Below are 24,890 nucleotides of genomic sequence, written 5' to 3' on the forward strand. Positions count from 1 at the left end.
GTGTATGTATTAGACTTCTTCCTATGTGTTGACTGGCAGTCCTTGCAGTCACAGAACAGAGGGACAGATTCTGGCCCAGAACATGCCAGTGTTGGGACAAAGGAGCTTCACTAAGCTTGTGGTCTTAGCTGGCATTTACAGGACTGTGCTAGGGTTGAGGGCAGAACCTGCAGTTCTGCTCCTGCAGTATTTTAATTTAGCTCATTGATGAGATTTTATTTTATTTGGTGGTACTCTGATCCAGATGGATCTTACTGAATGGGGTGGTGGTTCCTGCAACTGCCAGGCTTCAGACTGAAAGGGTTTTGTCTGCTGGTTGCTACTTGCATTTGGATTCTAGGGCTGAAAGCCTGCTGACTGATGGAGGTGGGCTCCTCTGCAGGCAGCTAATTATTTTGCTTTGACTTTTGGTTGGATGAGGTAACAAAACACTGATACAAATTCAGACTCTGATCCTGTCAGTGTTTGTGGACAAGGCTGTCCTGGAAGCCAATGGGAATTCCCATGTGTGGAGCTCTTATCGTTGGTTTCATTGATGGTTTGGTTGCTATCACATAAAATTGGGCTTTTCCAAGGACTGGGTGCATATTAATACAACCTGATAAGCTGCATTGTCCTATGTTCTCTTGAACAGGTCCTGCCTCCCTTACTCACGTGAAGTAGTCTTTCCTTGTTTTAGCAGTCTTATTTAAAAAGTCAGGGGAAAGGGGCATGAGGATAGACTCTGTGGATATGTAAAAATTGCAGCATCATTCTGTATGCCGGAGGTAAACAGCAAAGGAGCTAATCAATAACTTGGTTTCTGGCTTTGTTGTTTATTGATTTATGTACAGTTACCTTTGCACGTGCTTTATAGAAAATGTAACTTGGTTTTCTGTGGTGTGGTTTTTTAGGTATTGTTTTAAATTGAAGCTTTTTGTGTTTTGGTGTGGAAATCAGTTGCACTGGAAGCACAAGAATTGCTTAGGCTTTACAGAATAAAAGACAGCAGCAAGGTTAACAAAGTAAGATCCAGCCTAGTGCTTGTGTTTTCCTATGACAGATTTCAGTGATAAATTCAGAAGACATGTACCCTGTGCTTTGTTCTTCGTCCTCTGCGCAGTCAATGGTATCGTTTTAGAGAATAAGGTCATTGACTTGGATTGCTTCTTGGTTTCTCAACCCTTTTCACCAGCCAGTTTGTGTAATGTCTGTCTGAAACATTGAGTAAGGGCATTGAAATAGCAGACAGGATATCAAGTGTTCGGAAGTCTGGGTTAAGTCTAAACAGGCAGCTCTGGCTGGTGAAAGGGGAGCAGCAGCCCCTGAGCTCGGTAACAGATCAGTCTCTGTGGCAACAGCAGACTCTGGTCTTTGCATCCCTGTTGCAGCTTCTCCCCTCTGCTCTCTTCACAACCATGTAATTAATTGTGTGTGGGTGCACCTCTTTTCTAGAGATGTATCTTGATTGTTTCTTAGTGGCACAGAATTGTGTGTAATAGTGTCTCTTTCTAAGGATTACATAAATTGAAGCGGATTTCTCCACTGGGAGAATTATGCAAGTTTAAACTGAAATTTATTTACAAAGCTCTTATGCATGTGCTTTCTGACTCTCAATGCAGAAGGTGATTTATTTGCATCCTTAATTGGATCTGTTAGGGTTGTAAGGAAAACCATTCCATATAATTTCAGTCATATCCTGCATTTTTATGAAGGCCCCTACCCTCTCTGCTCCCTGTGTTACCTGTTTTAGAGGCTCAGATTGTTCATGTTCAAGGCAGGGACACCTTCCACTGGAGCAGCTTGCTCCAAGCCCCTGTGTCCAACCTGGCCTTGGACACTGCCAGGGATGGGGCAGCCACAGCTTCTCTGGGCACCCTGTGCCAGCGCCTCAGCACCCTCACAGGGAAGAGCTTCTGCCTAAGAGCTCATCTCAGTCTCCCCTCTGGCAGGTTAAAGCCATTCCCCTTGGCCTGTCCCTACAGGCCCTTGTTCAAAGCTCCTCTCCAGGTTTCTTGTTGGCCCCTTTAGGTATTGGAAGACTGTTATAATCCAAAGAGTTAGTTTTGTGTGGCTTTTGGCATGTTTCTTTTTTGCCACAGCAGTAATTTTTGCAAAATGGGTAAAGCAATATCTCATCTTTGGGCCATATTCAGCAGTAGACAGAGTAGAAGTGGGAAGTGTTGTGAAGTGCTCTGTTACACTGTTCAGTGGATTTGCACAATTTGTTCAGAGGCCTTAGCCTTCACAGCAGAGCAACCCAGGAGTTCCCTTTCGAAAGCCTGGATTTTCTAGAAACATTTATGTGAAAATCTTTTTTATAATTGCTTAATTGATGCTTCTTTCAGCCCAGTTGATTCTAGAGCACAGATGGCGTCATATTATTAAATTGCTATATTTTAATTATTCTGTAATTTTAAATTATTAAAGCTGTAAATACAAAGGGAAAAAGAAAAAGTAGTGATTTGGGGGGAAAAAGGGGTAGAGAGAGCTGGCAGTGCTGTAACTCCTGTTTGCTTGTGTTTCCCATATTACTTGCATCATTTACAGCATTGCTTAACTTATCCATGTGTCTCTTCAATAAATCTGGTCTCTCTGAGTTTTGGTGACAACTAACCTAGCTGTGCTGAGGCAGGAGTGGATCTATCTGCACACCTGCTTGAATTAGAGATCAGGCACTCAGCACTTTGTGGCTTTAGCTTGAAATTCAAGTTGCTTTGAGTCATCCCTTTCGTCTTTTGTTTAGGTGGAAAAAAGGAGCGGCGGTGAAGGGCCTGCAGCTAAGAAATGAAAGCGTGGAATTAGGTTTTAGAGATGTTAGTCTTGGCATTTGGGACATTTGCATTTGTACAGATTGTCACGCTTTGCTTTATTTTGAGTTTAGCAGTTCAGGATGAAAAATGTTACATATCTTTTTCCCAATTATGTGACACATGCTTACTACACTAGAAGAGCAGGAAGGAGCTGGAGTATGAGCTGTGGTTTCAACCAGATTAGTAGTAGCAGCCTATGGATTGTCCTACCTATAGTTTCCATGCTGGATCCTGTCTTATCCTTACATTAAAGCTGCTGTAGTTTTTGTGTAGTTTCTTTTCTTAATTAACCCACCCCCTTTTGAACTCTTTCACTGCCTCAGTCAAAACCATAATCCCCTGTGACATCTGAATAAATTGCTGGAGACAGTTTGAATGTCACAAAGTGAGCATTAGATCTCAGGGAAGAGGAATATGGAGACCACTGGATCCTGTTGCTAATAAATCTCTTAACTAGGAAAAGGTTGCTTGATTTTTTTTTAAATTTTAATTTAAAGAACAGAAACAAATTTGGCTTTAGATTCTAATTGTAAAGTAAAAAATGAGTTGCTCCAAATTCACCCCACTAAATCTACCTCAGTAATGATGAAAAAGAGGCTCCAAGCTGGCTTTGTGTAATTTGTGTTCTGGCAGGGGGGAGCTGCAGTTCTGTGGGTTAGATTGCTGTAAGGCGAAAAATGAATTGCTACCATGGAAAAGCTTCTTAAATGGGTGGCATGGCAGAGCTGTGTTCTGAGTTGTAGTTTGGAGAAGTAAGTTCATCATGAGTAGCTCTGTGGCTCCTCTTCCTGCTGTTGTGGACACATTGGTAGCTCGTTGTTTTGGAGGGTGATGGTGGTTTTGTTTTCTGGTTTGTTGGTTTGTAGTTTTTTTTCCAGGCTCCTTGCCCGAGTGCATCTTGGGATTTCCCTTTTGCTGAATGAGCTGCTTGTGTGAGAGGGAGGAAGTGAGGTCCCTTCTGGATTAGGAGGGAATGGGGGTGGAGGGTGGGGAAATGTCCTGTTTCATATGCAAAGCACACTGAACTGGGAGAAAAAAACACATGAAAACCTTTTAAGAAAACCATCCATGTCACAGGCTGGTGGAGCAGCTGCTGGCTTTGTTAGGGAGAATATTAAGATTTCAGAGACTTGCAGAACCTTTGGAAAATGAGATAAAGGATGGGATTTTTATTTTTTCTTAAGATACAAGCTGAGGTAAAAAAAATAATCTCCTTATCAATATCTGTGAATGGAATGTAATATCAGCGATGTGATATCAGCTTACACAACAGTGAGGATCTCAGTGAGATACGCTGTAAGGGCTGCACTCTACTTCCTGAGATTTTGAATGTAAAAATGGTCCTAATTCTTCAGTTACATCAGTATTAGTGATCTGTGCGCGTTTTGATTGCAGTTAAATTTCTCCTGCTTGGTTTTATAAGTGATCTAGCAAAAGAAAAATGTAGCTTTTCTGACCTTAACATAATTGTAGTTTCAGCTGAGAGCGGTAAAACCTGTGCAACAGAAGAGCAATTTGGTTGAGAAAATGCTGCTTTTTTCTTGTATCAGTGATTGACATTAGGAATCAGATGGGAAAGTTTCCGTAACATTTAAAGTGAGGAGGGCAGCTACACTTTGCCCGTAGTCTCCAGTGCTCATCCCCATCTGGATTGGGTTGGTAAGAGATAAATTAAAATGAGATTATGGTAAAAAACCCCAAACAAAACCCCAGACCCTTGCTTGTATTAGTCCTATTAAAGATAAAATAATGATTAGTGTTAAATTCCATTTAATATATAGTGCAGATGCAACTCCCCAGCTCTTGCCATTTTATTACTCAGTCTCACGTGTCCAAGCAGACACCACTGCAGAGCATTAGTCTGGCTTAGAGCTGCAGTGTCTGTTGGAGCTGATGACAGTGTGGTATCAGCATCATCTACGGTCTTGGCACGAGCAGTGCGAGGCTGACCCTGTGGTCAGTCCTGTTGCTGTTCCTAAGCTTGTATGTATTCTAAAACACGATTGCTTCAATTCCTGCAATAAATGGGGCTGCCATTAGATTAAAAAGTTTGTTCTTGGATTATCGATATAAGAAGCCTCACTTTAAAAAGCAAGCTGTGAAAAGGAGCAGCTCACAGAACTGCCTTTTTTGTCAGGATATGCAAGTAGTAAACTTGACGGCAGTCTCACCTAATCTTGTTTTACTAATGGTGCAACTCTAGGCATCAGAAACATTCTGATGTTTTTATCAGTGGCTGAATATAAAATCCTTTTACATCAAGATAAAGAAGCTAAATGTCTTTTATATTGTTTTTATTTTTCTAATTTAGAAGATCAGAAATGATAGAAGTTGATAATGTAATAATATTAACACTTCAATCACAGAAGTATCTCTGTTGCACAAGTACAACATTCAGAGGCAGAAGGAAGTGCTCTGCTGCAGGCCTGGCAGGTTTCTGGTTTGCATGGTTTCCAAATGCTAAAGAATCCCATCTTTTAAAAAGGGAAGTTTGTTAACATAATTTCTTCAGTGGTTACCTCCCAGAAGTGAGCAGGTATTAACTTCTGCTGTAGTGTCTACCTGTCTGGTAACCAGCCTGAAACAATGAGTCCATTTTATGTTGGGAAATTGTGTTCTTGACTCTCAGTCCTTATCCACTTAAAGAAAGAAAATCATCACCTGACATCCTTGGAGCAGCGCTTCTGTCAGACTAGTTTCATCCTGCACACTTTGGGTCATTTATGAACCATGTAGCTGGCAGATAATTGCATGTTTTCCTTGACTTGAGTTAATCTTGGAGTCAAAGAGTTTTTTTCCTGCCACAGATCTCAAAGTTTTCTCAAACCTTTCTTTAAATTCACACTAAATTTAGTAGCAGAGGCATGCAGACGTTGACATTTTTTTCTCCTACAGTGATTGAAATGAAGTTGTTTGGTTTTTTGTTTTGTGGTTTTTTTTTTGTTTTTTGGGTTTTTTTAGCTGAAATGGATTCTCTTGGATGTAAACCCATTTTTGAGAGTAACAGAGCTGTGCATATGAGCAGGCAGTAATGATCACAGGTTAAAAATAGGGGAATAGTTAGCATGGCTATAAAACGTTTGCTGTAATTCTGAATGTTGCTGTTGGAATCACTTATGTTCTAATGTTCTTAACAAAAGAATGTTGAAAATCTCAGCTGAAATTTTCTATTTCATTCAGAATCTGCCATTGTGTTTTCTCATTGCCCTTGGTTGGTTTTACTGAGCTGCCTTTTGCACAAGGAAGTGCTTGTGTAATGCCCAAGCCATTCCCATTCCTCAGTGAATGATATGCAAATCTAGTCAATTAAGCAGGGGGGATTTAATTAGCAGTTTAAGTTCATGTGTGAAGTGTCTTGCCTTAATTACTTAACAGTTTTGTTGCAAATTTGCTGAGGGTTTTTTTTTTCCCACAGAACTATCAAAACTGTGAGTTTTATTTTTTTTTTTTTTTTAATTTTTTTCTCCGTTTCTTTTCTTTCTTTCGTTTTTGGTAACTTTTTCAACTCTCAAGTATTACCCAGTCCCTGTGCCCACTGCGTTGCTCCTGTGTGTGCATCCCTTTACTCGGAAAGCTCTTGTCAGAGCTGTGGGGACAAAGCAAAATTCTATTTATTGTCCCAACTAGAACAATATATTTAAAAAAAGAAAAAAAAAATAAGGATTTTTGTTCTTCAAATCTGGAATGAAAGGCCTTTTTTTTTTTATTTTTTTCTTTCTTTTTTTTCTGTTTTGTTGTTGTTGTCTGTAGTTAGATGACACCATTGTAGTAGTATCTGTGTGATAGTCTAATATGATTGCCATGCCTTGTATTGAATGGTGGCTTTTGTTTCCTATTCTGTCCAACCAGGTTGCTTTTCTGCATCACTGCAGTGTCAGTTTGTTGCTATGTCAGTGGCGTTGCAGTGATGCAGATAGCTCAGTGTTAATACAAGCAAGAACACTTCTGACTTTTTGTTGTATATCTTCTCATTTGGAATATCTGAGCATGTGAGAGTGGCACCATTCAGTTCTGTGGTTCTCAGGCCATCCCTGCCATTTGGAGTTCTGAAGGGTCTGTCTTGCGGCTTTGGGTTTGGTTTCTTAAAGCTTTAAGTGTGGGAAAATGTGTGATGGTAGGTTGTGGTATTGCCCATTACTCTATCACCGCTCGTGACTTAAATATACATCAATTCTCTAAGACAGGCCATCAATTGCTGTTTTTAGCAATTTAGCTGTATCACTTCTCGGTTTTATATTGACAGTCACTCTGTAATCTTTGTAGAGGTCTATTTTGGAGAAAACCCTTTGTTCTAAAAGCCCAGTATGCATTTTAGATTGGGAAATCACACACACAAAAATCCTTGGAGCTCAAATGGGTTGCTCCATAGTCTGGCCCAGGATGATTCGGAGAAACTCCTTTGTCTCAAGGACCACCTGATTTAAAACACCCAAATTCCAGCTAGATGTTGGTTCTTTTCTTCTTCCATTTCTGTCTTTAATTCTCCCGTCTCTCTTCTCCCAGTGTGAGAATCTCTGGGAATGGTATAACTAAGGCAAGAACGTGGGAGACAGAGGAAATGAGATTAATTTCTATAAATGCCTCCCTTAATAACCCCAAATCACATCTGAATGTATCCCAGGACAGATACAGGTATGTTGCCTTCCCTTCCCACCACAGCACAGCAGATGGTCTGGCTGCAAAGAATTCTGGCATGTTGCAATTTTTAGTATAACTTGGTACAGCTCTGTTTTGATACCCATTTTCATCAACAAAAATAGTATTTATCCCTATGATAGCAGATCTATCAAAGCCAGATATGAATTGCAAAATAGAGTTTGTCATCTGTTGTCGCTGGCATACTGGCTCTAAAGGATAACCTGGCTTTCATGCTCTTAGCCTGTAGGTATTTCTCTCTCCTTCACTCCCACCTTCTCTTCTGAAGTTGCCAAATACCAAGATGCTGCTATAAATGCACATAGCCAAATAGGAGTGATAACTCCTGAAAAAGTCTGAGGATGTTTAGCCGTGAAGCATCTTGTTCGTCAGAGCAACTACAGTATGTGGTCAGTGATCCCATGGTTCCTTAAGGGACCCTGTTCTCATTATGGTCAACCACTGCTCGTTTCTGCAATTTGAATACACAATAGAAACACTTGGGAAGTCAGGGAAGAAGAGTGTTGGGTGGCAGGATACTGAGCTGAGCTTGCCTAAGTGAGCACTTGGGAGTATATCTGGTGCTCTGTGGCTTCACCAGTAGTTTCTTAGGATGATGGGTTGTGTGGCTTTTATGGTAGAAGGGGTTTTATTGCATCCTGAGTCCATTGCTGTAGGATGTTGGAGAGCCTTTCTCTGATGGACTGAAAGTGTCCCACATGTGTGTCTCACAGCAATATGCTGATGGTGATTCTTTTTTACTGCTTGTCAGCTCCAGTTTTGGGTCAGTGAACCTGAGCGTGTACGTGCATGAAGGACAGGCTGGGGAGGAACAAGAACAGGATTGTTACTTAGTCTGCTGCACCACAGATTTGCAGGTATTACCCAGTGATTGTTTTAAAGGATCTGTTCTTTAAGATCTGACAAAACTTTTTGGTTTTCCATCAGTACAGTTAGAAATTTAGCTCATTTGTCTTCCACAACACACAAGCTGCCAGTAATGTCACTCTGCAGTTGATGGTGTAGTGGTGACATCCTCAGTTTAAAGCTTTTTGACTTGAAAATGGGCTTTCTACCAACCAGGAGCTCGACAGATGTGGATAAGGAAGTACTGCATTAGTTCTGGTGACTAGTTCTTGCATCTGTATATCTTGTAGAGTGTAGATTTCAAATAATTTAAGGCACAGATTACTGCCTGCAGTAGCAGTGTTGTTAGAATCACTTTAGTCAGCAGACATCCGGACTGGGCAGAAGGCAAGGATGCTCAGGTTTCTTTCAGATTCTTTGATTAAAGGATCTTAAAGACTTACTGCAGCACCATATGATGGGAAATTCACCTTATTAATAATTCTTTTTATGAAAACAGAAGAAACATTTCTGAACCGGAAAACCGGAACTCCTCATTCCGTATCACGTCTCTTTGTAAATTGCTTTTGTAAAGCAAAGCTGCGGCATAGGTTTTTTGTTGTTTTGGTTTTTTTTCTCCTTTCTTTCTACATCTTACAAGTGAGGATTGAAATCCCAAATGTATCTGCACCACCTCAGCCACCAGGATTAGTGGAAATCACACACTTCTGAAAATGTATTAATAAAAACATCCACCTTCTCATTGGATGTGTTCATTTCTTAGTTTTTTTCTGTGCTTTTCCAAACTAGGTTCTGGAGGTTCTTTCTTCAAATTCGATATTATTGTTAATCTTAAGATCTTGCCTCTGTGCCAGGCTGTGTTTTAGTAGAATTTCTCTCTGGTTCAGCCAGGGCAACCCTTTTGTTGCACTTTCTTTGGGATAATGTTCCCATGTGCTGCAGAGGTGCTGACACATGACCTCCTTACACATAGAAAATCCTAAATGTCCTGCCCCTTGCCAAACCCATCACAAAACTCCCCATCACCCCCTTTTCAGGATCCCAGATGGTAAATAGCAGCAGGAGGTGAAAGGGGAGCTTTGTCTCCATTCTGAGTCCTGTTTTAAGTATTCTGTGTCTGTCTGTATCCCTCTGCTTTTCCCACTCTGCCCATAAATTAGCAAGCCAGCTTTTCTGACAAGGGAAGACAAAATGTCCATAAGCTGCAGTAGCATCACCTACTGAAGATAACGTCTCTGAACAGTCCTTAGTTTCATTTGATTTGATTGTGATCTCTCTCTATTTGGGTAGAACTCTTGTCTGGCCTGCTCACTACGGGATTTAGGGAGATGCAGCTTGTACTGTATATTGGGCTGCAAATTGAAGTTTACCTCCAAACTAAAAAAAGCAGTCCCTCCAAAACCACCCCCCAAACCCAAAACCAAACTACAAAGATCTGCTTGTCTTGTTCTGCTGTTTTTTAAAGCTGAAATCACAGGAGGAGCAGCAGTTTCTGCTAGATGGGGAGCACCAGGAGCAGCTGGCTTTGAGTGTATAAAGGGATTTATCAGCCAGGCAGAGAAAGGAGCAGAGATGTGGTCAGCGAATGCAGCACAGACCTGCCTTGCAAATATGTTACCATTCTTAGAAGCTCTGCTTTGCTCCTAAGGGTTCACCAGGCAGGATATTGTCTCTGCACAATCTTTCCATGGAGTTCCCCTCAGTGGCAACAATTTCCTCTTAACTTGGTGCAGGAAAGATGATGTGGGCTGTTGTGCGGGGGGGGGGCAGTTGTGTGGAATAAACTGTGCTGGTGTTGCTTCCGGAATAGTCTTGGCAGTATCTGTACTGAGATGATAGCTTGGTATTTGTGATTGGTTGGGGTAGTAGGTGTGAGTGACATGTAAAATGTATATATGTTGATCTCCAGAAACGAGGTATCAAATCAAAGTATCCATACAAAAATAGGAAAACTGGTCACTTTTTTTTTTTTTTTTTTGCCATGCTACCTACAGTTTTCATATTGGGTGGATCTAGTGGCTTCTACTGAGCAGCACTGATTCATGCCAGCTGCCTACCTCCTTGTTTTGAGGACAGGTTGTTTGATTTTCCTTAATTGAGGTCACGCATTCTTCTTAACCCCTTGAGTCCAAACCCACCCTGTGTTCATCCTGAACCTGAAACATGGCAGCTTTGTCTGAGATTAGTCTTTTCTCTGACCTGGACTGCAGCTGAAGTAACAATTTTCCAGTTTCAGCTGATTGGAAATGAGACACTGGTGAACTGAAATACTGAAGGCTTCATGAATTCCCTGGATTCCCTGGTGGTGTTTTGGTACATCTTTATTTTAAACTGTTGAGTATTAATGAGAGAAGGAGTGGAAGTGCAAGGCCTGTTAACTGTCTGATACCTGAAAGGGGTATTCTTTTTTGTTTGTTTCTTTGATTTTACGGTGCAAATATTGCTGTAGAAATCCTGTGTTGCTGCCAAGTTCCTACCTAGGTTTGGGATGCCAAGTGATTGTCAGCTGGGAAGCTGCTGGGAGGGTTTTAAAGCAATATTGCCTCTTTTGCAAATGCAGTGGCTCTCAAATGTAGAGTGAATCTACCTTGGACCATTTTTTAATGAGCCTTCATTTTTAAGCGATGAGCAAGATTATGAGGAAGAGAGGGGAGAGCTCATGTGTCTCTTCCTTTGTTTTCTGGGTAAGAAGACTCTGTTTTCCACATTGTAAGTTAATTAGCAAAGGTCTTTTCCTCTGGAATCTCCTGCATTTCTCCTGACCTGTAATTCTATGTATAGTCATCAAGTAACATAGATCTGATGAGCTCAGTTCTGACACGTTGTGTTTTGACAGCACATTTTGTTCGTACTGAGTCAATACTTTTGAAGCTGTAGTTGCATGGTCACTTTAATTTGACATATACCTACTTGCTGCCAAAACTCCTTTTGGCTTCTGCCCTAACACCAGCCTACTGTTCCTGTCACCTTCTTTGACTGTCACTAGCGCTTTTATGGCTGCACAATGTGCAGCAGCTCACCAGGGAATCAATCTGCCTGAAAATTAGTCATTATATAAGGGAGAGTCACAAAAATCAGCTAAACAAATGTGCTCTTGAGCCTACAGAAAAGGTGAGTCAGGGTGGGTTGGTTGGTTTGTTCACTGGTGTTACATGGTATTATTTGTAATTGCCAAAGCTAGGAAGGTTTCAGTTAAAAATGGTTTAATCGTAGAACCAAACAATGTAAGGGACAGGCTCACAATGGTGGGAGTGTGAATTAGATAGAATCAAAGAGTACTTCTTCAGGCCTAGCTTCTGTAATTTGTTAAACTTTCGTGCAGTAGATGTGGCTGCTAAAGATTAGGTCAAGTGTCTGTTCTTTAACACCTTATTAGGCTGTTGCACTCAACCATGAGTGGCTGGGAATGCAGTTTTCTTTTTTTTTTCTTTTTTTCTTTTTTTAAGAAAGGCTTCTGATGAAGATGTAAAATGAATAGAAATAGTGTCTCCCTCTTCCTCTTTCCTCCTACTCAGCGCTCACACACAGTCAGCCCTGGGGTCTTTTCTTTCTGTGTGGTTGGCAGAACAGAGAAAAGGAAGAGAGGTGGAGACTGTCTGGGCCCCTGGTGCTGTCAGGAGAAGAATAGTGGTGCTGTTAGCACTAAATCTGAAGGGACAAGCTTGTGTGTGTATGCTGCAGCAGCCAGTGGGCTGAATTAGTGGCCTTTAGGCACTGCTAAGAGGCTAATTGAGTCACTGGTACTTGCTGATTAAACCAGCAAATCCAATAATGGATGGATGTGCATGTTTGTGTTTGGTTCTATGCTCTGAAAAATAATGCAAGGTTTTCCTTAACCCTTTCCATTTTGCTCAAGTTACGCAGTAGCTTAAGGAATATCAAAGCATCTAAATAAATGTTTGGGGGAGATCTAATTCTGTTATTTTCCTCCTGCTCTCTGCAGTCGGATTGGATGAGAAGGCATTAAATCAGTTCCAGTACCAACTGCTGAACTCCACCGTTTTTTAAACTGCTGTCTTAAGTGAGCCTTTAGTTTAATGTGGGATAATCCAAATTGTGAGGTAACAGAAGGTGAAGAACTGAAGCCATCCATGATGGATGATACATTAATGCCATGTAGAGATGGCAGGTGAAGCCTATTGTTGGAATTTTGGTGGGCATCCACCTTGAACCACTCCACCTCTCTCAGAGTTGTGTTAGCAATGCACAGGTGATGGTTGCGCCACTGTCCTGGGTTCAGCAGTAGCAGTCATTTTTCTTCTTAGTAGCTGGTGCAGTGCTATGGTTTTGACTTTCAGCCTTGGAACAGTGCTGATAACACCGATGTTTTTAGTAGTTGCTGAGTAATGTTTACTCTGACCAAGGACTTTGTGAGTCTCATGCTCTGCCAGGGAGGAAGGGAAGCCGGGAGGAAGCAGAGACAGGACACCTGACCTAAACTAGCCAAAGAGGTATTCCATACCACAGCACGTCATGCCCACTATATAAAGTGGGGGCAGTTCCCAGAAGGGCTAGATCACTGCTCGGGTCGGGCTGGGTATCGGTCAGTGAGTGGTGAGCGGTTGTATTCTCTTCCCTTGTTATTTCCCTTATCATTATTATTATTGGTGGTAGCAGTAGTGATTTGTGTTCTACCTTAGTTACTGTTCTTATCTCAACTCGTGGGAGTTACATTCTTTCGATTCTCCTCCCCATCCCTTCGGGAGCCGGGGGGGAAGTGCGGGGAGTGAGTGAGCGGCTGCATGGTTCTGAGTTACCGGCTGGGCTTAAACCATGACAACCACTGCTGCTGAGTATCTCACGTAGTAAATGCATATACAGCTCAATTGTCAGATATAAAGATGAGGATCAGAATGTAGGTAAAGAAAATTCTAGTTTTGCGTGGGTTGTGAGGGGAGTACACAGAGAATCTGCAAAGCTGAGCTAAACTTTAATACACCCTTGCATTATATTTTCTAATCCACTGTCACTCCTGAAATCTGCCCACAGGCTCAGGGCCCGCTTTGTTTTTGCCCAGAGTGGTTGTTATGATGATTGTGGCTTGATTGACTGCAGTGGAATTATTCTGAATTTAGAGCACTCAACTGGAGAGCAGAATTAGCTTCTTGTGTTTTCCTTTGAAGTATTCAGTGCTGCTGTGCTGAGGGCATATTGCTTTCAGTGTTTCTTTCTCATTGCGTTTTTAACGTTTAAGGAGAACAAGATGCCTCTCCCTCTAAACCAGAAGGACGTGGATGAAAAAATAGGAAGACTCATAGAGGCGAATGGTGGGTTCAGAACCTTGTGAGTCATTGCAGGGAGATTGACAGTTTGGGAACATGAATGTGGAGGAGTGAGGATGGGATGCTCAGGGGCTGATGAGATAAGGGAGTCTATAGAATGTCAGCAGAGGGGTCAGCAGCAGCGGGCATCTCATTCCAGAGTTAAACTTAGGCATTGGGAAATGGCATTCCTTGATGGCAAACACAATCTGACAGTTCTCAGCTAGCTACAGTATTCACCTCCTCCTCCTCCCCCCCCCCCCGCCCCAACTGCGTATCAGTGGATGCTTTGGAGATCATGTCTGTTCTTGCCTTCAAAGCAGCAACAAGAAAATATTTAAAGCCACAAGCACACCTTGGAGACTGCAGAGTAAGTCAGGTTAGCAAGAAATTAATGTGTAAGTTGTGTCCCTGTTCAGGCAGCTGAGTTCTTTCTATGTGTGGTCAATCTGTTTTATATCCTATGCAGAGCTTGCAAAGCTTTTTGCAAAAAACAAGCCATGTGTAGCTCTTCACTTCTGCCTGTCCTCCTTTCTTTCTTTCTTTTTTCTTCTTACTGTGCATGTGAAAGAATTTCCTTCTGTTCGTGGGCAGGCCTGGACTGGATCAGCTCCTGGAATTAGCTACACAGGAGTTCATTCATTCCTCCTCTGAAATTACTTGGTGTTTGCTAGGATAACTTGTTATTGTTATTACTGAAGGTGCAGGGAGGTAAGGCTGCTTTAGTGGGTAGGGCAGAAGATTGAGGCAAGAGAATTTTTTTATAGTCTCAGCTCTTGACACCATTTCACTGGATGACCTTGGGCGAGTTACTTCACTGTGAAAGAGGACTAATAATATTTACCTCCCTGCCCAACAGGGGTCTTAAAGAGGATTTTTGTGAAGCATTTTGCATATATACAGGGTTGTATTATTGCTGAGAATTGTTGTTTCTTTATGAATATGTATGAAAGGTGCTAAGACATTACCTCATCTTGGCAGCTCATTACAGACTTGTGGTTTCTCTGAATTGAGGTGGTGGCAGAGACAAGGAGTGTTGTCCCCAGAAGCTGTTGACATCCTCAGAAGAGAAAGTGGCAAACCCAATTTCTCCTTCTCTAATTATCACGGTGTTAAAAGAAAGATGTATTTATTCTGAGCATGCAGCCCTTTTGGTAGCATTTTGGAGATGGGGCCTAAGAAGGCTCCTGTTGGACTAAGTATGTATTATTTTCTGTAAAGCTTTTTGTGAGATCCTATGATGCAGCTCTTAGTGCTGAGGGAGAAGGGGATAAATCATGATGGAACATCATGTTATAGTTTTATTTTTGACTCCTGACGACTGGGCTTTGATGGGGGACTCGGCAGCACAGAGACCCATGAGGAGGTTGCACAAGCACTGTCTCCAGGGTGTCACTCTTGTGGTGTCCAGGAAAACTTCCTCTTTCCATCAATAGCACAGTGCAGCTGTGAGAGTGGTCATCACTGGGAGGGTTTCCAGTCTGTAAGGGAAAGAAGGATGTGATCCTCATCTCATTTGGTCTTTTACGCAGAGTAAGCCAGGAGCATTGCAAGGAGACCATAGCAAACCTGTGTTGTTGAGGGAGCATTTTCTTTGGCAGAAACTAAAAATCATAGGCATAAGGTTGCCTATGCAAACCATTATGTGCTGTGGCTCACAGTGACTTGATATGGCCGTGACCTTAGACTGAACTACTGCTCTGATCTGTGGTGGTGCTGGTGCCCATCCAGCCACACACTGCTTATTTTACCATTTATATGTATTCCCAGATGCCATGTGAAGAATTAGTGGCATTGGTTTTGGGCTTCTGACCGCTACTTGTGAGCGCTGCCAGTATTTCATCAGGGTTCAGTTGTCCTGTCTACTGAAAAGGAAAAAAGAAAGGCTTTTTGTTTTGGGTTGTCACAGGCCTCCATGTTTCGGTTGAAGCTGTTGACAGATGTGTGTGAATACAGAGTGCTTTGTGATAAATGTTGCAGCCTTGTAGTTTGCAGGTCTTCTCAGGTGATATGAGTCAGTTGTATAATGACAGCTATCAGATAACATCTCCTGTCCCAGCTCAGAGCGAGCAATCTTAGATTTTAGTCTACTGTGTTGGCAAGGCAAGTTTAGGTCAGATAGAAACCTGTCAAAAGCTCTGATCTGAATAAACAACTGTGCTTCCTCCTGTTCTGACGTCTTTTAGCGTGTGCTTTTTGGCCAGAATGTTAATGCTCATCTCTAGGATCTCCTTGTATTCACTGCACACATTGTGGGTAGAATGAATTAAAAAGTGAGCTTGTGACATGAAAAACATAAACTGGTGTAGAATGGATTCAGCATCACTGCTGTTCTCAGGAGTTTGTTAGAAATTTCTAGAGGGCTCCTGTCTCTTCCACAGGTCCATCAAGTTGAAGGGTTCAAGAGATGCAGTGGATTTTCACACATTTTAGGGGAGTGCTGTGATAAAATAATTGGGTTTAATTACATTAGTAAAACATTCAGTGCTCACTCTTCCCCCCTAAAAACCTGTCAAAATACCTGCAGGAGTGGACTTCTCTGCGTGGCTGCCCATCTCCATGTCCCTTCTCTGGGACTCATCCTTGCAACTGTTTTTCAACTCAAACTCAGCTGAGACTACCTGGAGTTCTGCACTCTCTCTCAGGGTTTTTTAGTCCAGACTTTTGATAAAGGCTGCTGGGGGTTGTCCACTTTGGTTACAGAAACAATTTTGGTTTTGAACTTTACCACAGAAGCTGTAAACTAGAAATGCTTCATGCGAGCAGGTAGTGTCCAGTCTCCAACTGAATCCCCTGCAAGATTCTGAGCTAGCGTCTCTGTGCATTGATTCCCTAGTTGACAGGCCCATCCATTGTGCTTTGTGTTGTAGGTTTCTTCATTTCCTTAAGCCATATTTGTATTATTGTTTCTCTCAACATTTAAATGTATTTTTATTCTGTTCATGTGACTTCTAAGCAGATGCATACCTTTATTCAGAGAAACAGAGATTTCATGTGAGGTTTCTCCATTTTGTGTGTGTTAATGTTTGCAGGGGTAGAGTATGTTGTAAAGTGTGTGTTCTTAAAGCTCTGTGCTTGTGTGGTTTAAGATGAATATGCTTTACCTTTCAAGTGAACAAGCATGCTAGTATGAAGGGTTTGTGAATTATAAAAAATCCTTTATATATGTAAACCACATTATCTACAGGTTTATCTCCATATTCAGATTATTGTTTGGAGAAAGGAAAGTTAATTTCAGTGATGGAAATGAAATTAAAACTTTTGTTAATTGTTGTTTTGAGGGAAATAGATTTCTCTTGGATACAGAGCATATCTTGCCCAGACTGCAAGCAACATGCTATGTGCAGAAGAGAAAAGCCTGGTTGATTTTTCAGTAGAGGTAGGAGTTTCTGAATGAATTCTCTTCATGTTAAGGTTGGGAGGTGTTTGTGGTTTGTTGTGGCTCTGTGTGCTCTAACCCTGATGCCTGTATGGGTGTGTGATCACAGTGGGGTGACCTGTGCTAACAGCCAGATGTTACATGGCTGGTTGGGGCTGTTTGAAGGATCAAGAAATTGTGTTTAACCTGTTCGTTTGTCTCCTGCCCCAACTCATTCTCTGCTTTGTATTGTAAGGACAGGTTTGAGAAGTCTTCATGGACCCAATTCGTTTTAAAACTGCATCATCAGGAGGTTTCAGGTTGATGATTTGTGTAAATCAGAACTTTCCAGCGTAGTAAAAAAGTTTCACTTGAAGCAAATACTTTGTTTCCTTGTTTTGCACACAAGTACAGTGATTCGCTCTTTCTCTCAGTGTTTGTGGCTGGCTTTTCACATTGTCATGCTCGTACTTGCAGTGAGATACTGATGTCACTTAGCACCTGATTCTCCTATGCAAAGGGCTTGTCAGTCAGCTTTCATCAGAAGTATCTTTTTGTGAAGTACAAAAGATACTTTCCAATACACTTACATACATTTCATGGCACTTTTGCATCACCTTTCTACTCAAGTGACAAAGGGAGTTGAGTGTAAATGAGAAATAGTTTGTACATTACTTATTAGGAGTAATACTGCCCTGAAAGTGTCACACATAAAGTGCAGATGATTACTCTAAAGGTCTCGTTCTGGTTTGAGAAGCAGAGAATTATCTTTGAAAGAAGAATATGGGCAATTAGTTTATATTAAATGTGCTTTCTTTGTAAAAGAAAAAAATTTGTAATGCACTTGAAGATACACTGGCATGAATGGTGCTATGAAAGGGGAAGTCTGTGGCAATAGAAAGGAATTTTGCATGTTTCTGTCCAGTGAGAGGGCTGCTCCGAACAGAATTGGATTGTTTAGTTGAGATGATTCTTGTTCAAGAAAATCAGAAAGGCTGCACTCCTGTCATAACAGAACTGGGTCACTGTCTTTTTTAACTGGGTCAGAGGAGTTTCCCGCATAGGAGGCTCTTACCATGTTTGGTGAGGGTGAAGTATTGGAACAGCCCAGTCCTGTTAACTCTTAGTGCAGGGTGCTGTGCAGTCTGCACGAAGCAGTCACAAGGAAGCTACCTGCCCTGATAGATGGAAGTGTTTTCTGGTAGCTGACCTGGACTAGAGGTCAAGTCTTTCCAAGTTAGCCTGGTGCTTTAGCTTCTGTTGCAGCTGGAGGCTCTCCTGCATTTCACTGTAGGAGAGGAAAAATGTGGCTCCCTGGACCCGTGGCTTGAGTGCTGTGGGCTCTTTCAGTTCACTTACATATCCCAGCGAATCCTGCTTTAAAAATACCGTGTGCTGTAGCAGCATGAGGGTGGTGCCCACCCTCGAACCACAGTCTGGGAATGCTTTAGGAGTAAACCTCCTCTCATTAGGGAAAGAGAGACAGTCTCCCCTGTTTTATGTGAAAAGAGGCAGTGTCTAAAAACCAAAACAAAAACCCCACAGCACAACAACTGGCCTCTTTCCATGGAGTGGCCCTATTTCCAGCTTGCCTGCCACGGTACCAGGGGCACAGGCTGTTATTGAGAGGCTGCTCTTGTATGTACATAAAGCCTTGTGATTTGTGTTTAGAGCTGGGAGTCTCCGAGAGTTCAGCTCTGCTGGAACAAAATGTTCAAGACAATACTGTGGGATCCAGCTGGAGGTTTAGCATTAATGCAGTGTCAGCCAGATGGAAATGAGGTGGAGAAGGCTGAGGGATGGGGAATGTCTCCTCTTCCGAGAGAAAAGAAAACAATAGTAACTCTGAAATACATATTCACATGTATCTATAGTGCTAAATACTAGCTATGATAGGCTTGTTCTCATTCAACTTTGTGCCAGTAAGATGTCAGCTGGGCTTTGTGTGTGGTTGATATAGCAAATAGGGCAGAGACTGCTCTTGGTGAAAAGCCTGTGTAACTCCACCAAGTTTGGATGTGCACTGACAGAACTGGAGCAGAATTTGCTCATTGTCTGTGAGTTTCAGAAGACACTAGTGAGTTTGTATGTACATATGGGTATGCCTGGTGCTGGCCTGCTTTTCAGAAGTACCAAGTACATACATCCTGAAATGACCAATACTGAAAGTTACAGGTAAGTTTCTCCAAACTTCAGAGTTGTTTCTAGATGCAGCATGCAACTGGTAAGCAGCAAGAGTCCAAATCTGTCCTTCGTCACACCTTGTATTTCTTGCTGATTTGCCTCTGGAAAACATGTAGTTGTGTGACCATCAAGAAACAGGGAGCGTGAAGCTCATGTTTTTTGTAGTTGAGTCATGGTGGTTCTGGAGTGTTGAAAGAGAAGAAAGAAATCCAAACCAAATAGGCCAGTTGGAGAAGGCAAGGTGACTTTCTTCTGTTCCATGTTTCTCAGACATACAACCTTCTGTTGCTCTCCTGAGGTAAAGCAAAATCTAAAGAAACTATTCTCCTTCACATCTTGCTTTAAATGTGCCAAACCCAAGTAGGTTGGTAGGTAGCTCTTCTATGGAGCCACAGAGGCTGTTCATCCTGTTTGCCTCTCTTTTTCTACTGGTTTCGCATTTGAACTCAGCAAAAGCAGAGCTACCTGAATGCAGATTCAAAAAGCCAGTTCTGTTTTTGCAGAAAAAGGATTTGGCAAGAAAGAATCTCTCCTCCACCTCTTTTTTGGTGTATTTTGGTCTTTCCTCTTTAAGAGGATTGGTCAGCAGGTTCTAGTGAAATCCAGTTGAAAATATTGAGAAACATGGTCCATTCCTGTAAGCAGTCTTGGTTCAGCAATAACTTTTAGAACATACCTGGAAGCACAGTGGTGTTCCAAAGCATGTTTCAGGGTGCCCCTCTGAATAACGTCAAGTATTCATTTAACATCCTAGAGCCTGCATGGCTGCAGCTGGATGGGAAGTGGTACAGCGTGGCTTTCAGTCCTCTGAGGAACATCTTTGGGGTGAAACACTTCCTTCATGTACTAAAGAAAAGACTTTTAATGGCTGAAGAAGAATGAGGAGAGGAAGCCCAGTGGTATGCCACTTGATGACCTTGTCTAGGAGTGGTCAGTATGCACCAGGAGATGTATTCTCTCTTCTGGACTTTTCATAGGTCATTCTCCAAGGCACTGAAGACTTGCAGCAGTTGGCTGCAGTCATGTGTTGGATGCTGAACTGTTAATTAAATTATCCATAGCACAGGTCCCTGGCTAAAGCCTGTAAAAGTGTTTAGCACTCTTTCATTTGTGCCCTAGTATCTTCTGGGAGCATCTTGCAATTAATACTGTTGGAAACCGTTGAGGCTCTCAAACAGGGAGATACAAGTAGTAGTAAAAAGCCAGCAAACTCTGTGATTCACTGGTGGCAGGTCAGGGCTGGGAAAGCCTGTGCCCTTTCTTTAAAAGTCACTTTTAAAGTTCCCCAAACACAGTTCCCAGGCTCCCATTCACTACTCGCTCACAGAATGAATGTCTCTCTTCTCTTACGTATGTTCCTGTGGTCTGTGTGATCATAAGTTGCATTGCTGTGCTCCATTTTCCACTGCCTGTGGCTCTGGGCTTTTGTGCAGCTTCTTTAGAATTTCACAAGTACATCACAAGATGCTATTTTGGGTTGCTGCTACAAGATAAAGAGTGTTTAAGATCTACAGAATACCCTTTGCCACTTTCCATTCAGACTGTGGACATAACTCAGGAAACAAAATGAAGAAATCAAAACTCTTGGTAAATCTTAGTCCAGCCTGTTCACTTTTACTGACGTAGATGAGTTCAAAAGGTGTTGGTTTTGGTGGTTTTTTGTTGTTGGTTTTGGTTTTTTTTTGGTTTGTTTTTTTTTTTTTTTTGTCCTAGAGCTTATTTTGATTCTAGCATATGGTTTTCCAGATAGATAATGGTTTTACTCCCTGAGTCAGGAGCATATGCTTCAGCAGGCACGGAACTTCAGCATGTATGTCAGTCCACACAGTATTTCTTTAACACTGTACTTAAGCAAAGGAGCTGGGCCATGCAGGAATAAACACACTGTAGGTATTTATTTTCCTGCCTGGGGGCTTCCTGCTGACTGTGAATGAGGGATAACTTCTGCTGTATCTGAACATTTGGTGGACTGTGTTTTGCTATAGGGTAACTTCTCAGGTACAGAAGAGGCTGTGCTGCTCAGTGAAATGTGTCCCCTTGTGCATTTGTGGTGCTGTTTCTTTGGAATAGGGTGGCTGATTGACAATTAGTGTTGCTTTCAAAGGGCTGGCTCATTAGAACAGAGTGTGTTAGAGAAGTACCTGCCTGTGAACAGCCAAGGGGACCTGTTGGCAGAGCGCGTTCTCCTTCTGTGGTGTTTCTATCTTCCTGCTCCTGCACAAAGCTCACGTAACTGCCTCTGAAGCAGAAGAGGGGTTCCCTTCAGGTGCCTGGTTTGATCTGGTGGTGCCTCCTTGCCTCTCTAAGGCTGTCTGGGAGGATTTGTTAGATTCATTTCTGAGGAGAGGCCAGGCGTGCCTGCACTTTGGCACAAGCACATGGTGCTGCTGCGCTGAGATTGAAGGGTGCATGGGAGCCTGGGCTGCGGCAGGAGGCCTGATGAGGAATACAGTCCTTTCACAGCACTTTGCTTTTGCATTTAAAGGAGCTTCTGTGTGCTCAGCATTCAGGTCCACTGCCCCAGTGACATCACACACTGCCAGGCCTGCAGCTACAGCAGAACCACCAGCAGTACTTTGCCTTTCCTGTTTGGTTTGCCTGGGACTGTTGGACTCATTTACATACGTAAAACAGCCATTGTGTGACCCTGGGACAAAGGGTTGTATTTTATCTGCTCCTTCGAGGAGTAAACTGAGATAGAGAATGACCTGATGGTGTCTGTGGCCACACAAGATGTTATCTGGGGGACCTGCAATTAGAACCTACAGTCCAGGCTCTGCTGTGATCTGATGACTTGATAAGCTCTTCCTCCCAGCATGCAGCCCAGGACCAGCGAGTCTTCACCTCCAGCGTGGGGTTCTGAACTCCCTATTGTATCTCCAGACCTGAGAAGAAAAGCTGGGTGTCACGACTACCAGTCTTGGTTAAAGCAGCAAGCTGCAGCGTGAGTGCAATCAGGGACGAGGTTGACCTCCCAGCTTCCACTGACTTAGTACAGCCTGGGATTCACCAAGCTCAGACTTGGTACCTGCCCTGCCACTCAGTTCCTTCCCTAGAGGCTGCCAGAACATTTTGGATTGCTTTGGTCACTAGTGCTCTAAGTACTTAGAGATACTCTCCCTTCCCTTTCAATTTGTGTTTTCAGTTTTGGGATACTTCCTTGGGGTCTGATTTTCAGCAGATGTATGCCCTGCACTGTGAAAATAGAGAAGCTTAACACCAGGCTTGTCAGAAAGCTCTTTTTCCATGCTTTTGATGGGATTCTGTGTTAGAGGCAATATTCCTTTCAACTCATCTTTCTGTGTCTGTACTGGCATTTCTGAATAAATAATTTGAAATTGTATCTTAATTTCTGCATGCTAACTTTGTATGGATTCCACAGCTTTGGTCAAAAACAATAAAGAGACATACTAGAAAAGCACTGAGGGAAGAGAAGCCACAGTCCCACATGTAGTCACATTGGTATAGATAAAGACATACTTTCTGGAAATTTACCAGATTGGAGAATTAAAAAGCAGATTTTTTTGAGAGGTGGGTTTTGTAGTGCACAAGTAGATGCAATTTATCTAATCTCTCTTTCATCTTTGTTTCTTCCCTTCTTCCTCTCAGTCATTTCCCAGGGATAAAAATAGATGTTATGCCATTTCACTTCAGAGATCTCAGTTAACAAGGGCATAAAGGAAGCTTTGTGACTGAGCTCTCGTCTGTTGGGATGGAGGGTTTTCTCTTCATGGGCCACAAAATTTAAATTATTGCTCTTCCTATTGGGACTAGTAAAAAATTAGGATGAGATGCCATGCATATGTAACTTCAGGTTATACATGAGCAGGCTAAGAACTCTGCTCTGCAAGTTCTTCTGTGGTTCCTTGGCATATAAATTGGCATATAAAGGTCCAACTGACGATAGTTAGAGACTGCGAGAGTGGAACTCTTAGTTAGTAGCACAAGATGTACTTTAAAGAAAATCTTTGTGCTGTCTTTGGCCTGGTGAGATCTTCAGAAGACTTACTTCTGCCCTTTGTACACACACACAAAAATTAAGCAGGATCCTGTTTGGTAACATGGTGTCTCTTTTGAGGAAGTAGAAAACCTATAAGCCAACCTCAGTGTAGGAGAAGAAAGATTAAAGTTTGAATAACTATCAAAATACCCTGAGCTGCATTGAAAATAGAGTTACTTATGAGTGTAAATTGCAGGGAAGGAATTCAACAGCATGAGATTGACACATCACAATACACTTTCCCAGATATAATGTATTTTTTGTAAAATGGGAATTGTGTTTAGTTCTGGCTTTCCCCCCAAACTGTATTCCGCATGCATGGGGGAGAGGCATCTCTATGGCATGGGATGTTGCAAGAGCTTTCTGCAAAAACATACTTTGCAAAGTAGTATTCCTCATCCCTGGCAGTGTTCAAAGGGCAGGCTGGATGGGGCTTGGAGCAACCTGCTCTAGTGGAAGGTGTCCCTGCCCATGGCATGGGTTTGGGACTGAGTGAGCTTTGAGGTCACATCAACCCAAATCAGTCTGTGATTCTGTGGTTTATTTTAGGGAAAGATGTTACTTTATTGAGAAGATGCTGAAGGAGATACTGAACTATTTATCTGAACCTCTTAAAGCAAGCATTGACTGTAAATACACTGAAACTTTAGGTATCTTCTTTGTAGTAATCCTCAAATTCTGTTCCTTTCTGCAGTTCAGCTGTCCATTCATGGTGTTCATTCTGGGGTGGACTGGTTCCTGGGTGCTCTCTTAGTTTGCTGAATTAAAGTTAGGGCTTATGTGTAAACTCCTATTTTGTTTAACACAGTGAGTGCAGTTGTGTTCAGACGCCACTATAAAAGGTATCCACATTCCACACAGCCCTTCCTCAGAATGTTTCCTAGCACAGTGCTAATTAATAAAAAAACCCCAAACCTCTTTTCTTTCTTTCCCCTGGTGTTAACTTATTTATAGGCAAAGTGCATGTTAAGTTCAGTAAATAACTTCCTGCATTTTTATAAGTATTTTAAAAGTATCAGACTCCTTGGCAGTATTGGAAGGATTCATGTGGTCTTTGTTCAGTGTTGGGACGTAAGTTTCATGCATGCAGTAACTGGGAGGGATGTATCAGCCCTTCTGCTGGCCAGATGTTAGATGAAAAGAAAAAATACAAAATACTAAACCCAAAAGTGTCAGAAAAAAGGTGTGCTAAGAATGTACTATTCAACTCTGTGTAGGTTTTACAGTGCATAGCAAAAGAACTCAAGTGTGGCCAAAATAATGTATCCTTTGTCCTAGGAGTGAGTAAGGAGAACTCCATCATAGAATTGGAAACCTTTCCATTTGTCTGGAATTTGTCTGGAAGTAGGGAAGGGGGAAGAGCTGACAAAGAGCTGAACTTCCCAAAGAACTCAAGGCTCATTCTTAAGACAAAGAACTTTTCCCTTCCAGAGCAGTGTGTATCTATAAGAGAAGAGATTAGCAAAGCGTATCCATCCCCAGGTGGAACAATTGGGACACTATGCTCATATTCTTTGGTTCTGGTCATTACTGAGTATTGGACTGCACTGACCGTCCATTAAACTGATACTTTCTGGCACTCATTCATGAGTTATTTATAGTTTTAATCCTGTTGTATCAGGTCTACAGAAATTTGTTTGAAGTTGTCCAATCAAACATTACTATATACATCTGTGTGGGTTTAGTTTGTTCTGTGAAGGACTCCGATGTTTAGGATGCTTTCTAATATTAGGGCTATCTAGCAAGAGTAAGATCAGGATCACAAGGAAAAGAGAGGTGATGAGTATTGAGAA

At 42.1% G+C, this 24,890-nt stretch overlaps 1 protein-coding gene across 3 annotated transcripts in view; it reads left to right on the forward strand.

Moving 5' to 3' along the window:
* Window positions 1-24,890, forward strand: part of SKI (SKI proto-oncogene) — a 96,803-nt gene that overhangs the window by 7,891 nt on the left and 64,022 nt on the right. For 2 of the 3 annotated variants that reach the window (XM_080631254.1, XM_080631255.1), the window contains one exon: window positions 18,585-18,695. The exons of the other annotated variant lie outside the window; for it this stretch is intronic. In XM_080631254.1, the coding sequence (XP_080487380.1) occupies window positions 18,585-18,695 (111 nt within the window). The remainder of the gene's footprint in view (window positions 1-18,584; window positions 18,696-24,890) is intronic. 3 annotated transcript variants of the gene reach the window in all.

Source organism: Psittacula echo (assembly GCF_963264785.1).
Source record: "Psittacula echo genome assembly, chromosome: 17".
NCBI classification, from domain to species: Eukaryota; Metazoa; Chordata; class Aves; order Psittaciformes; family Psittacidae; genus Psittacula; species Psittacula echo.